Source organism: Trachypithecus francoisi, unplaced genomic scaffold, assembly GCF_009764315.1.
Source record: "Trachypithecus francoisi isolate TF-2019V2 unplaced genomic scaffold, Tfra_2.0 Lachesis_group16, whole genome shotgun sequence".
Lineage (NCBI taxonomy): Eukaryota > Metazoa > Chordata > Mammalia > Primates > Cercopithecidae > Trachypithecus > Trachypithecus francoisi.
Genome location: NW_022681461.1, coordinates 51,448,161 through 51,462,622, shown reverse-complemented (window position 1 = coordinate 51,462,622; position 14,462 = coordinate 51,448,161). Strand labels below are relative to the sequence as shown.

The 14,462-nt window shown below is 38.3% G+C and overlaps 1 protein-coding gene across 1 annotated transcript; it reads right to left on the bottom strand.

Annotated features, from left to right (window-relative positions):
* Nucleotides 1-12,901: 12,901 nt before the first annotated feature.
* LOC117099356 (interferon omega-1-like) lies at nucleotides 12,902-13,835 on the bottom strand. The gene has a single exon (XM_033238751.1). The coding sequence runs from the start codon at nucleotides 13,833-13,835 to the stop codon at nucleotides 13,272-13,274; it is 564 nt and encodes a 187-aa protein (XP_033094642.1). The 3' UTR covers nucleotides 12,902-13,271.
* Between the last annotated feature and the right edge of the window lie 627 nt (nucleotides 13,836-14,462).

Below are 14,462 nucleotides of genomic sequence, written 5' to 3'. Positions count from 1 at the left end.
GGGCCAGTTTATGGCCAGATTTTGGGGGGCTTGTTCCCAACAATATCCCTAGCAAGAATCCTGGTCTTTTCCAGGTGCATGGGGATATGGAGATTCAAATTCTAAGATAATTTTATTTTCCTACCATCACTTCACTCACAAAGTGTTTATCACATCCAGTAACACCCTTTCCTCTAGAGTGACAATGCCCTCAACTCAAACTCTTCCCAACTCATTCCCTGAGGCAGGCTGACAGCTTCTGAACTCTTTTACTAAGGAGGGGCCTGTTTCCTTGAGCCAAATAATTAGTCCTCAAAGACCCCTGCCCTTTCCCCTAGAGTTTTTGTGTGAAGGACTCTGCTTCTCAGTGGTTACCTCCTCCTGTCCTGATCCCATGTCCCTGGGTATCAAATGTGTCTACAGTGCTCAGATGCTGATAGCAAAATTTGTTTTGTCTAAGTAGGTGGAATAATTATTCAATTCCAATAATTTTTACTCAAGTAAGCAAACAATTTGTATTTTGCCAAGTATGGCTTTTATTGCTCCAGTCTTATTTTTATTATTCAATACTTAAAACTATTGAATGCTTGTTATATTTGACCTTTCAAAGCTAGGCACAGGGGATTCAATGATGATTTTGTCTCTCATAGAAACTAATATGACAGAAACTAGTGACTTTCAGTTGTTCATCCACTCAGTATGATTCTCTTAGGGTTCTTTGTTACTCTGTCTCACCCTGGTAATGCAAGGCAGTTAGGCCCAGGCTACTATGTCAGGGAGAAACAGCCTTATTTCCTTTACTCATTTGTGGTTTTTCTTTTTCTTTTTTTCTTTCTTTTTTTTTTTTTTTTTGAGACGGAGTCTGGCTCTGCCGCCCAGGCTGGTGTGCAGTGGTGGGATCTCGGCTCACCGCAAGCTCCGCCTCCCGGGTTTACACCATTCTCCTGCCTCAGCCTCCGGAGTAGCTGGGACTACAGGCGCCCGCCACCACGCCCGTATTTTTTAGTAGAGACGGGGTTTCACCGTGTTAGCCAGGATGGTCTCGATCTCCTGACCTCGTGATCCACCCGCCTCGGCCTCCCAATGTGGTTTTTCATTTTTAATTTTTGCATAATTTCTGTTCACATGACTTACTTACTGGGCAAGGTTTGTCTTACTCTTTCTGTATTACATTCTAATTCAAGATGAAGTAACACAAATAAAAAGAAGTAAAAGGAAAACAAGCCACATAGTTTTTCTCTGTAATTTTTGAGATTTCATATTTTTAGTTTCTCATTTGAACTTTCCTAAAAAGCAAAACATGACATTATTTGTGAGCAAAAAGAAAACAAATGTAAGTACAAATGTCATGAAAGTGAAAGAGGGAAGTGACTTTCTAGTGACAAAATTGCAAAGTGTAAGCTAGCAAAATTCAATGCAATAAAATTGAGGAGTAGGTGCCCTGGCAGGGAGAAAAATGAAGGCCAATGTTGAGGTACACACAGGCAGGGAAACGGCAGCTTCTGCCAGAGGCTTCAAGAAGAGCAACTCCTGGGTCAATGAACTGTCCTCAGATGTGCAAGACGAGCTACATGACGTTTCCTTCATTAAGTCCACATTACTTCATCCTTTGCATTTTATTATAGTATGTATTTTCAAAATTTTTCCAATACATAATATTTATACATATTTATAGGGTATATGTGCTATTTTAATACATGCATAGGATGTGTAATGATCAAGCCAGAGTATTTAGGATACCTATCACTTTTAGTATTTATATTCTTTCTTCATGTTGGGAACATTTCAACTCCTCTCTTCTAGCTATTTTTAAAATATATAATATATTGTTGTTAACTATAGTCACCCTACCATGGTATCTAACATTAAAACTTATTTTTTCTATCTAACTGTATGCCTACATGTGGTCAACTCTGAGGAGAAAAGGGAGGAGTCACACCAACTACCTCCCAAGAGACAAGCAATCGGACTCCCGTTGTTATAACACCAATCCTCTCTGGAGGGCAGTGGATATTAGCCTTGCCTGAGCACTCTACCAAGTTAATAAATCTACCCAGGCAAGGAAAGGCAATAAAAAAATTTCTTCCATAAATCTACAGTTAAAAGAGAGGAATTAGATTATCCCAGAAGATTCTGCTCTTAATCTGGCTAGTAATAATAATTGTGATATTAAAAAAAAAACCAAAACAGTAGATTTAAAAAATTTTAAAAAAACAAGATTGCATGCTTACAATGAATGATACACTACTCTAAGATCTTTACAAATATTAATTCGGGCCTGGGACATGGTCACACAGCCGCTCAGCCATCCTGGGGATGTGTCTGCCGGGGTGGCCCATGGGGTTGTTTCTCAGGCCAGGGACTCAAGCGCAGGGCATCCTTTCCTTCCTGGAAAGGAGGAAGTCAAATTGTCTCTGTTTGCAGACAATATGTTCTCATATGTAGAAAAACCTAAAGGTTCTACCAAAAAACTCTTAGAACTGATAAACTAATGCAGAAAAATTGCAAGATACAAAATTAATATATAAAAAGCCAGCACATTTCTATATACAAGCAACAAACTAGCTAAAAAAGAAATCCAGAAGGCAATCCCATTGACATCAGCTGCACATAAAATAAAACACCTAGGAGTAAATTTAACCAACAAGATTAAAGAGCTCTACAAGGAAACCTATAAAACACTAATGAAGGAAATTGAGAAAAATACAAACGAATGGAAAGATATCCCATGCTCATGGATTGAAAGAATTAGTATCATTAAATGTCTATATTACCCAAAGCAATCTACAGATTCAGTGCAATCCCTACAAAAATACCAATGATTCTTCATAGAAATCGTAAACAAAATACTGAAATTTGCATGGAACCACAAAAGACTTTGAATAGAAAAAATGATCCTGAGCAAAAAGAACAGCTGGAGGCATCATGCCATCAGATGTTTTGTATTTTGTATGATCAAGATGGAAAAATGTTTTCCATTTCCTGCACAGAAGCAGTGAATGCTTTTAAAGGGCAGCTTACCAATGAGTCTGGCTTTAATGCCAAACTCAGCCCACCTGCCTAATACAGTGGTTTTTATTTAATTTCTAACCTCATCTTATTAAAAATCATAAAATAAAACTGTAGTCTTGAAATAAACATATCATTAAAATCAGCATTAATTGATAAAATGATAAAAGCACTATTATTTTACCAAACATAAAAGATATCCCTTGCTTGTTCTTTGGAAACTAATCCTCAGGAAGTGAAAAGTAGGCACTTTAAATGTGCCAACCAAGTGTAGAATGCTCCTACTGGGGATGGGGGGAAGAATTGAGCACCAACGTTCTATTTTCAATTGAGTTAAATAAATTTTAATAAAGGTCTTTGCTGCCATTAGCAGTTGTGATCACCAAATACCCACATTACTAGTATCTGTCTTGCTGGGAAAGCTCTGCTCCAATTGTTGCTAAATGTATTCAAATACCTACCTGTATCTCTTCTGCTCAAATATTATTTATTTGTTTCCAAAGGAAGCCATATCAAGACCTGAATTTAAGAGTTTCCTTTGATTGCTTTGGCCCCATGAAAAATTTTCCCTGCAGTGGAATGACTTGTTGGCTCCAAGGAAGAAACCACAAGAAGCAGCACGTAGTCAAATACCTCATCCTTTCCAGTACACTACAGGCTGCTCTCATCCATCCTGAGACGCTGATGTTGGCCACATCTCCATAGGAGAACTCTGTGCTCTCAGCATCCACTTCAATCTTCTCTCCCACTAATTAGAATAACCTGAACAGTTGACTTAGTGCTCTCATTGGAAGTGTTCCATCTCCTGAGGACCTGTTGCTGTTCCAGTCTCTGTTATCCTTCCATGTTCTCAAGCTGTGGCTGGTTCTTTCAACTTCTTCACATTACATGTGGGCTCTGCTTTTTTGAACAAATGAGAGTCCTGAGCCTTGTGCATCTCCTCCTAGGGGAATTAAAACATGGGAGTGCCTAAGCAGGGGCAGATTTGCTCCTGGATTCTTTAGCAGCTCATTGGGTATAGTCTGTGGGCAGGACCCCCTCTATTCAGTGTTTCTGTGCCCAGTGGGACATCCTTGACTTCTGCAGTCCTGAGCTTGGCAGACAGGGGGAGTCCAGGCATGGCCACATTCACGTTCTCACACCCTGACCTGACAAAGCCCCAGTGTCTCCAGTGCTGTACTGCAATCTTTGTTACTCCTCCAAGGGATCCAGGGAAAGAATCAAGGCTCCATGTGTCCCTCTTGAGGGGTGCTTCCCAGGCACTTGTGCAGGGCAGCCTGTGATAGAGCCCTCACTGCCAACCCTGCCACCCCCTCGCTTCAGTTCTCCATTACTTTAGGATACACAAAAAATTAACTCTGGATATGATCAGGATATGATTACAGAGATTTTTCAAGGGTAAGATGAAAATGCAGAGCCATATCATATAATTTTTACTGACTGAACATAAAATGAGGAACAACAAAAAAGTAAAATCACACTAAAGAAATTAGCAGCATAAAAATTAATAAAAGAATAGAAGAGATAGTAATATCTGAAAAGTGTTAAGCAATCACTAAGACAGGGAGAGAGAGAGAGGACCAGGTAAATTCTAAATTTTTAATTTTTTTTGTGCTTTTAAACTGGGGAGAAAAAAAGAAAGTGAAAAATATGTGGCAAAATATAACTGAGTTCTCCAATCCCTCTCCTATTCCACTTACAAAGAGCAATCTAAAGGTTGAGTGTATAACTTAGCAAAGATTTGTGAAATTCCTTCTAAATTGAGGCCCTTTCCTACTATAGCAATTCACACCCACACAGACACACACACACACACACACACACACACACACACACGCTTCCTGATTAACTTCTTGAATTACATTATTTTGCAGATTACTTTAAACTTCCCAAATTCTACCCAAATAGATACCTCTGCTGGCTGTCATTTGGCAAGAATTGTATCCTCTGATCCCTTTGCAAATGTCTCTGCTTTCTCTTACTACTAAAAGTAGAAAGAATGCAAGTTGAGTCGTTATTCAAAGTAACAGAGAATATTCACCTAATTATAAAGTTAAGTGACGTGATCTAAGGAATAAATTTGCAAAATTAGCAACTCACTATTAAGAAAGAACTAATGTACCTTCAAACAGAAGATTTTTTTCTTCATTTCCCTTGCAATTCTACACCCAAATTGGCAGGCTGTACTGATTTCTAGTTTAGCACAATACAGAGAGGGAGGGATGATTCAGGAGGTCCTGGGAGGGTCTACAGGCTGGAGGCAAGGGACATATTCTCACCCTTTCCCCACATAGCTGTTCTTTGCCCAAAGGACACGTCCTGCCTGAAGCTGGAAGTGTTTTTCCCTTCTACAATACAAAAGCCATGGAAATAGTCTTTTTCCAACAATAGGGTCAGTTCTTTCTGAGAAAGAGCCCCTTTTACCTCTGGAGAAAAATCACCTGCAAGGAGGCAGCATACTGCATAGAACAGAAAAGCTTGCTCTCCATAGACTTGGAGTATGTCTTTGTCATCTTGGCCAGTAGGTATCTCTCATCCTCTCTAAATATTTTAACAACCCCCAGAGTAAAATTGATCTTGCATTCTTTGTTCTTTCTGCTACAGCAAAGGTTACATTGTAATGGGGGCATTCTCTCATTTCCAAAAAATATTCACCAGGAGAAGAAAAAGAAAGGTGTCTCATATAGAAGTTTCTGAAAAACCAAAAACTTTCACTCAACATTTGCTTTCAATTGAAAATTAACAGCCAGGAACCACAGTGGAACAGGAAGCAGCTGTATCATCATGATGCAAACACAAGTATCAATAGCCAAATCCAAGAAGTGGAAGAAGTTATACTAGAGCTTAAAGCCTATCTTGCTGAAATAAGGCAGGCAGATAAGATTAGAGAAAAAACAATAAAAAGAAATGGACAAAATATCTGAGAAGAATGGTACTATGTAAAAAGTCCAAACCTACAACTGATTGGAGTACCTGAAAGAGATGAGGGGAATAAAACCAAGTTGGAAAACACACATCAGGATATCATCCAGGAGAACTTCCCCAACCTAGCAAGACAGGCCAATATTCAAATTCAGGAAATCCAGAGAACCCCCATAAAATACTCCACAAGAAGAACAACTCCAAGAAACATAATTATCAATTTATCAAGGTCAAAATGATGGAAAAAGTGTTCAGAGCAGACAGAGAGAAAGGCCAGGTCACCTACAAAGGGAAGCCCATCAGACTAACAGCAGACTTCTGAGGGGAAACCCTACAAGCCAGAAGAGATTAGGGGGCAATATTCCACATTCTTAAAGAAAATAATTTTCAACCCAGAATTTCATATCAAACAAAACAAGCTTTATAAGCAAAGAATAAATAAATTCCTTTTTAGACAAGCAAATGCTGAGGAATTTCATCACCACCAGGCCTGACTTGCAAGAGTTCCTGAAGGAAGAAATAAACATGGAAAGGAAAAACCAGCCACTACAAAAACACATTGAAGTACACAAACCAATGACACTATGAAGCAACTACATTAACAAGTCTGCAAAATTAACCAGCCATCATTATGATGACGGGATCAAATCATATATAACAATATTAACCTTAAATGTAAATGGGTTAGATACCCCAATTAAAAGACACAGAATGGCAAGCTGGATAAAAAGACAAGACCCATCAGTGTGCTGTATTCAAAAGACACATCTCACATGCAAAGACACGAATAGCTCAAAATAAAGGCATGGAGGAAAATTTACCAAGCAAATGGAAAGCAGAAAAAAGCAGAGCTTGCAGTCCTAGCTTCCGACAAAATAGATCTTAAACCAACAAAGGTCAAAAAAGACAAAGAAGGGAATTATGTAATAATAAAAGGTACAATTCAACTTGAAGAGCTAACTATCCTAAATATAAATGCATCCAATACAGAAGCATCCAGATTCATAAAATAAGTTCTTAAAGACCTACAAAGAGACTTAGATCCCCACACAATGATAGTGGGAAACTTTAATACCCCACTGTCAATATTAGACAGATCATTGAGACAGAAAATTAACAAAGGTATTCAGGACTTGAACTCAGCTTTGGATCAAGTGGACCTGATAGATATCTACAGAACTCTCCACCCAACAACAACACAATATACATTTTTATTGACACCACATTGTACTTACTCTAAAATTGATCACATAATTGGAAGTAAAACACTCCTCAGCAAATGCAAAAGAATGGAAATCATAACAGAGAGTATCTCAGACCACAGCACAATCAAATTAGAACTCAAGATTAAGAAACCCACTTAAAACAACACAACTACATGGAAATTAAACAACCTGCTTCTGAATGACTTCTGGGTAAATAACGAAAACCATCGGAGAATACTACATACACCTCTATGCAAATAAACTTGAAAATCTAGAAGAAATGGATAAATTCCTGGGCACATACACCCTCCTAAGACTGAACCAGCAAGAAGTTAAATCCCTGAATAGACCACTAAAAAGTTCCAAAATTGAGGCAGTAATATATAGCCTACCAACCAAAAAAAATCCAGGTCCAGATGGATTTACAGATCAATTCTACCAGAGGTACAAAGAGGAGCTGGTACCATTTCTTCAGAAACTCTTCCAAACAATTGAAAAGGAGAGGCTCCTCCCTAAGTCATTTTATGAGGCCAGCATCATCCTGATACCAAAACCTGGCAGAGATACAGCAAAAAAGAAAACTTCAGGCCAATATCCTTGATGAATATCGATGCAAAAATACTGAGGAATAAAATACTGGCAAACTGAATCCAGAAGCACATCAAAAAGCTTATCCTCCATGATCAAGTCAGCTTCATCCCTGGGACGCAAGGCTGGTTCAACATACTCAAATCAATAAATGTAATTCATCACATAAACAGAACTAAAGACAAAAACCACATGATTATCTCAATAGATGCAGAAGAGGACTTTGATAAAATTCAACATCGCTTCATGTTAAAAACTCTCAATAAACTAGGTATTAAAGGAACATATCTCAAAATAATAAGAGCCAGATATGATAAACCCACAGCCACTATCATACTGAATTGGCAAAAGCTGATAGCATTCCCCTTGAAAACCAACACAAGGATGCCCTCTCTTACCACTCTTATTCAACATAGTATTGGATGTTCTAGCCAGGGCAAGCAGGCAAGAAAAAAAATGAAGGGTATTCAAATAGGAAGAGAGGAACTCAAATTGTCTTTGTTTGCAGACGACATCTAGAAAATGTCTTTCTACATCTAGAAAACCACATAATCTCAGCCCAAAAGCTTCTTAAACTGATAAGCAACTTCAAGATACAAGTCTCAGGATACAAAATCAATGTGCAGAAATCACAAGCATTTCTTTACACCAATAACAGACAAGAAGAGAGTGCAATCATGAAAGAACTGCCATTCACAATTGTTACAAAGAGAATAAAATACCTAGGAATACAGCTAACAAGGGAAGTGAAGGACCTCTTCAAGGGCAACTATAAACCACTGCTCAAGGAAATCAGAGAGGACACAAGCAGATGGAAAAACATTCCATGCTCATGGATAGGAAGAATCAATACTGTGAAAATGGCCATACTGCCCGAAGCAATTTATAGATTCGATGCTATTCCCATTAAACTACCATTGAAATTATTCCAGAATTAGAAAAAACTATTTTAAAATTCATAAGGAACCAAAAAAGAGCTCATATAGCCAGGTCAATCCTAAGCAAAAAGAACAAAACCAGAGGCATCATGCTACCTGACTTCTAACTATACTATAAGGCTATAGTAACCAAAAGAGCGTACTATTGATATACAAACAAGTACATAGACCAATGGAACAAAATGTAGAACTCAGAAATAAAACCACACATCTAAAAGCATCTGATCTCTGACAAACCTGACAAAAATAAGCCATGTGGAAAGGAATCCCTATTTAACAAATGATGCAGGGAGAACTAGCTAGCCATAGGCAGAAAACTGAAACTGAACCTCTTCCTTACACCTTATACAAAATTAACTCAAGATGGATTAAAGACTTAAATGTAAAACCCAAAACTATAACGACCCTAGAAGAAAATCAGGACATAGGCATGACCAAAGATTTTATGACGAAATTGGTCAAAAGCAATTGCAAGGAAAGCAAAAATTGACAAATGGGATATAATTAAACTAAAGAGCTTCTGCACAAAAGAAACTATCATAGCGCGAACAGAAAGCTTACAGAATGGGAGAAAATTTTTGCAATCTATCCATCTGACAAAGGTCTAATATCTAGAATCTTCAAGGAACTTAAGCAAATTTACAAGAAAAATAAAAAAAGAAATACATTAAAAGGTGGGCAAAATACATGAACAGACACTTCTCAAAACAAGACATACATGCAGCCAACAAATATGAAAAAAGCTCAGCATCACTGATCTTTAGAGAAATGCAAATCAAAACCAAAATGAGATACCATCTCATGCCAGTCAGAATGATGATTATTAAAAAGTCAAGAAACAAGAGATGCTGGTGAGGTTGCAGAGAAATAGGAACATTTTACACTGTTGGTGGGAATGTAAATTAATTCAACTATTGTGGATGATGGTGTGGTGATTCCTCAAAGATTTTGAACCAGAAAGATCATTTGACCCAGCAATCCCTTTACTAGATATATACCCCCCAAAATATAAATCATTCTATTATAAAGATACATGTGGCTGGGTGTGGTGGCTCATGCCTATAATCCCAGCACTTTGGGAGGCCAAGGTGGGTGGATCTCCTGAGGTTAGGAGTTTGAGGCCAGCCTGGCCAACATAGTGAAACCTCATCTCTACTAAAAATACAAAAACTAGTTGGGCATGGTAGTGCATGCCTGTAATCCCAGCTACTCAGGAGGCTGATGCAGAGAATCACTTGAACCTGGGAGGTGGAGGTTGCAGTAAGCCAAGACTGCACCACTGCACTCCATCCTGGGCAACAGAAACAAACAAACAAACAAACAAACCACAATAAAGCCCCAGACCAGATGGCTTCACAGCCAAATTCAAAGAAGAGCTGGTACCAATTCTAGTGAAACTATTCCCCGCCCCCAAAAAAGAGGAGGGACTCCTCCCTAATTCATTCTGTGAAGCCAACATCACCCTAATACCAAAACCTGGCAAAAACAATGAAAAACACAAACAACAGGCCAATATCCCTGAAGAACATAGGTGCAAAAATCCTGTAGAAAATACTAGCAAACTGAATTCAACGTATATCAACAAGTTAATTCATCATGATCAAGTAGGCTTTATTCCTGGGATGTAAATTTGGTTCAACATAGAGAAATTAATAAATGTTATTCATCAGATAAATATAATTAAAAGCAAAACCATATAATAGCCTCAATAGACATGGAAAAAAATTTCAATAGAATCCACCATCCCTTCATGCTAAAAACTCTCAAGAAACTAGGCATCAAAGGAACATCCCTCAAAATAATAAGAGACATCTACGACAAACCCACAGCTAACATCAAACTGAATGGGCAGAAACTGGAAGCATTCCCCTTGAGAACTAGAGCAAGACAAGGATGTCCACTCTCAACCACTCCTATTCAAAATAGTACTAGAACTTCTAGCTAGAGCAATCAGGTAAGAGAAAGAAAGAAATGGCATAGGAAAGGAAGAAGTCAAACTACCTCTCTGAGTGGAAGATATAATCCTATACCTAGAAAACCCTAAAGACTCTATGAAAAGGCTGCTCAAGCTGATAAACAACTTCACTAATGTTTCAGGATACAAATTACTGTACAAAAATCAGTAGAATTTCTGTACATCAATAATGTTCAAGCTGAGAGTCAAATCAAGAATGTAATCCATGGCCGGGCGCGGTGGCTCAAGCCTGTAATCCCAGCACTTTGGAAGGCCGAGACGGGCGGATCACGAGGTCAGGAGATCGAGACCATCCTGGCTAACACGGTGAAACCCCGTCTCTACTAAAAATACAAAAACTAGCCGGGCGAGGTGGCGGGCGCCTGTAGTCCCAGCTACTCGGGAGGCTGAGGCAGGAGAATGGCGTAAACCCGGGAGGCGGAGCTTGCAGTGAGCTGAGATCTGGCCACTGCACTCCAGTCCGGGCGACAGAGCGAGACTCCGCCTCAAAAAAAAAAAAAAAAAAAAGAATGTAATCCATGTAGCCACACAAAAATAAAACACCTAGGAATATATTTAATAAATGAGGTGAAAGACATCTGCAAGGAGAACTACAAAACACTGCCGAAAGAAATCATAGATGAGACAAACAAATGGAAAAACATTCCATGTTCATAGTTTAGAAGAATCAATATTGTTAAAATGGCCACACTGCCCAAGGCGATCTACAGATTTGATGCTATTCCTATCAAACGACCAATGTCATTTTCACAAAACTGGAAAAAAAAACTATTGTAAAATTCATATGGATCCAAAAAAGAGTCCAAATAGCTAAAGCAATTCTAAACAAAAAGAGCAAAGCCAGAAGCATCACATTACTGACTTCAAACTATACTATGACAGTAATCAAAAGCAGACACATAGACCAATGAAACAAAATAGAGAACTCATAAATAAAGCCACATGTCTACAGTCATCTGATCTCCTATAAAGCCTACAAAAATAAGCAATGGGGAAAAGACTCCCTAGTCAATAAATGGTGCTGGGATAGCTGAGTAGCCATATGCGGAAGAATAAAACTGGACCCCTACCTTTCACCATATATAACAATTAACTCAAGATTAAAGATTTAAATGGGAGTAAATCTTTGGTGTTCTCAGCACGCATACAAAAACAAAACTGTTAACTATGTCAGGTGACGAATGTGTTAATTAGCTATAGATTATGTAATGTGTAGAAGTCATTACACAAGGTGTACTTATACCTCAACACTGTGTTTTACACTTTAAATAATACATTTTAATCATATCTCAATAAAGAAATATTTAAAGGTTTTACTCAAATTCAGCTATTCTTTGAAAATGATGCTTAGAAAACATTTGAAATATATGCATGGTGATGTTAACCCATACTATTCTCCAGGTATCATCCTATTTCCTAACACCACAAACAAGCTTTCCAAGATGACCTTCTATACATAGTGCACCTAATGCCACTTCTTGTGTTTCTTCTTCAAACTACTCCCATCTGGTCTCTGTCCCATTCATTCTGCAAAACCAGATCATCCTAAGATCAGTGGTGGAGTATGTTTCAGATCCAGTAGAACAGTTCAGTCTCCATCTTCCCTGAAAGCACTACTGTTCCCTTCATTAGTCTCTCCCTCATTCTTCCTTATTTCTTCATCTAAGTACACTGGCCACTCAATCTCAGTGTCTTTTGTAGACTCTCCTTCTCTGCTGTACCTTTAAATATTAACAGTCTGCAGAACATAGATTAGTCTTCATCTAATTTTCTCCCCTTATTTATACGTGATCACATCCATTCCCATGCCCTCATTACCAGAAATACAATAAAGAATCTTAAATTAATACCTATGCCCATGGTATTTGTTCATTCTAGGCCAGCATTCCCAACTGCCAATAAGACCTCTGCACTTTCATGTCTCCCAGGTGCTTTGGGAAGAACATCAATTTTTTTCCCCTTCCCAGCATCATTTACACCTAAAGATTCTGGTGTGAGAACATAATTTTCCTTTACTTCTCTCTGAAGCACTTAATATAATTGAAATGATATAAACATTAGTATGGTTTTTATGTCTCCTTCCCTCTTAGACTGAGAATTCCAACACAGCAGAAACGGTATGCTCTAGCCACCTGTATTACTTGAAGGAATTTCTGCAGTCTGCCACTTATTTAGTTCACAAATATAATGTGAATGGAATGAATGAACAATTAAATTTTGCAATCCTTTCTTTAATTTGGCTTAGGTTTTAGAATAAACAAAATGAAAATTCTATTTGATAAACATTTAATAAATCAAAACTGCAAATTTAATAACATTAAATGGTGAACATATTTTGTAAATGTTAATATAATGTGAAGATTAACATGTTATATGTAAAATATATAAATATTATAAATACAATAGATGCAAAACAATGGAAATAAATAAATAACATCAGGGGAGTCATCTCTTAGACTCCCATGCTGCTGGAGCTGAATGTTTTGAACATATACTTGCTTAATATACTGATGAAGTATTTGCTGAATTTATCTCAACCAATTCAGTAACTAAAGCAGAAATGAGTCTTTTAAAACATCCAAGATCACATGTACAAGTGTGACATGGCAGATTAGTCAATGAGAATTATTTCAAGAGTACTCCATGTCTCCTTCCTTACTTCTCAATCTTTGTTGTGAGTTTTGTTGATAAAGAGAAGGATCTCATGATTTCCACTCTGACAACTTCCCAGGCACAGTCACTTTGTTTCTTCTCTTTCAGGAAGAGACGGATTCCCTGGAAGTACCTTCTCAAGGCCAGTGTAGGGCTCCCAATCACCCCAGCAGATTCTCCCTCTCCCACTGCCTGAACCAAGCAGGTCTCCAGGTATTCTAGCTGCTGATGAAGTCCAGTATGGAGCTGGTCCAGGAGGGTCATGTTCCAGGCAGCAGAGGAGTACTCTGTGTTGAAGAGGCTGAAGATCTGCTGCAGCATCTTATGGAGGACAGACATAGTCTGGGCCTTCTGCAACTGGCTGACTTCCACCATCTCCTGGGGAAATCTGAAGTCTCTTCTGTCCTTAAGATACAAGAAAGGGGAGATCCATTTCATTTGGCCCAGAAGCACCAAAGTCTTCTTTCCTATCAGACTATGGTTCTGAGGCAGGTCACATCCCAGCAATCCAAAAGAGCCACAGCTGCACACTACTAGGGCCACCACCAGAGAGTAGAGGCTGGCCATTGGGAAATGAGGGTGCTGCTGGCCTGGCGGAGCTGGGGTCTGAGTGTAACTTGGAGCCTAGGTTCTCTGAAGACATTTGCTATACATGGCTTTTAATAGGAAACAAATAGTTTTCATTTTCTGCATTCCTCTACACTTACTTCCCTTTCTTTTTATTTTTTTATTCTCCATACGACCTAAGAAGAAACATCACTCCATACTATTAATTTTGCAATACAAGTTTAATTTTCCTAGTAAACTTTAGAGGTGTGAATCAAAATGGATATTTATCAATTACATGAGAAACATCTTTGTCCTAAAGACCTAAGTGTATATATGTATGTAAACACACACACACATACACGTGTGCATGTGCACACATTTTTATATATATATAAAAACATTGCTTTTTCTGTTCTAGGAACAAATTTTGAGCCCTGATCCTAGGCTCTATTTTTATCCTCCATACTTTACATAGGAAATGAGACTCCCCCACCTCTATGGGTGAATGTAGTTAGGGATATACCAGACCAGCTATGGCGTTGAAACTCATTAGGACTCGGTTTGTTTGCTGTTTTATTCACAGCAGAGATTGATGGGTATTGGTGAATGAACTTCCGTGAAATTTCTCTTCCTTCTAAAATGCAT

Coding starts and splice junctions, on each gene's coding strand:
- LOC117099356 (XM_033238751.1), bottom strand. CDS start 13,835: ATGGCCAGCCTCTACTCTCTGGTGGTGGCCCTAGTAGTGTGCAGCTGT.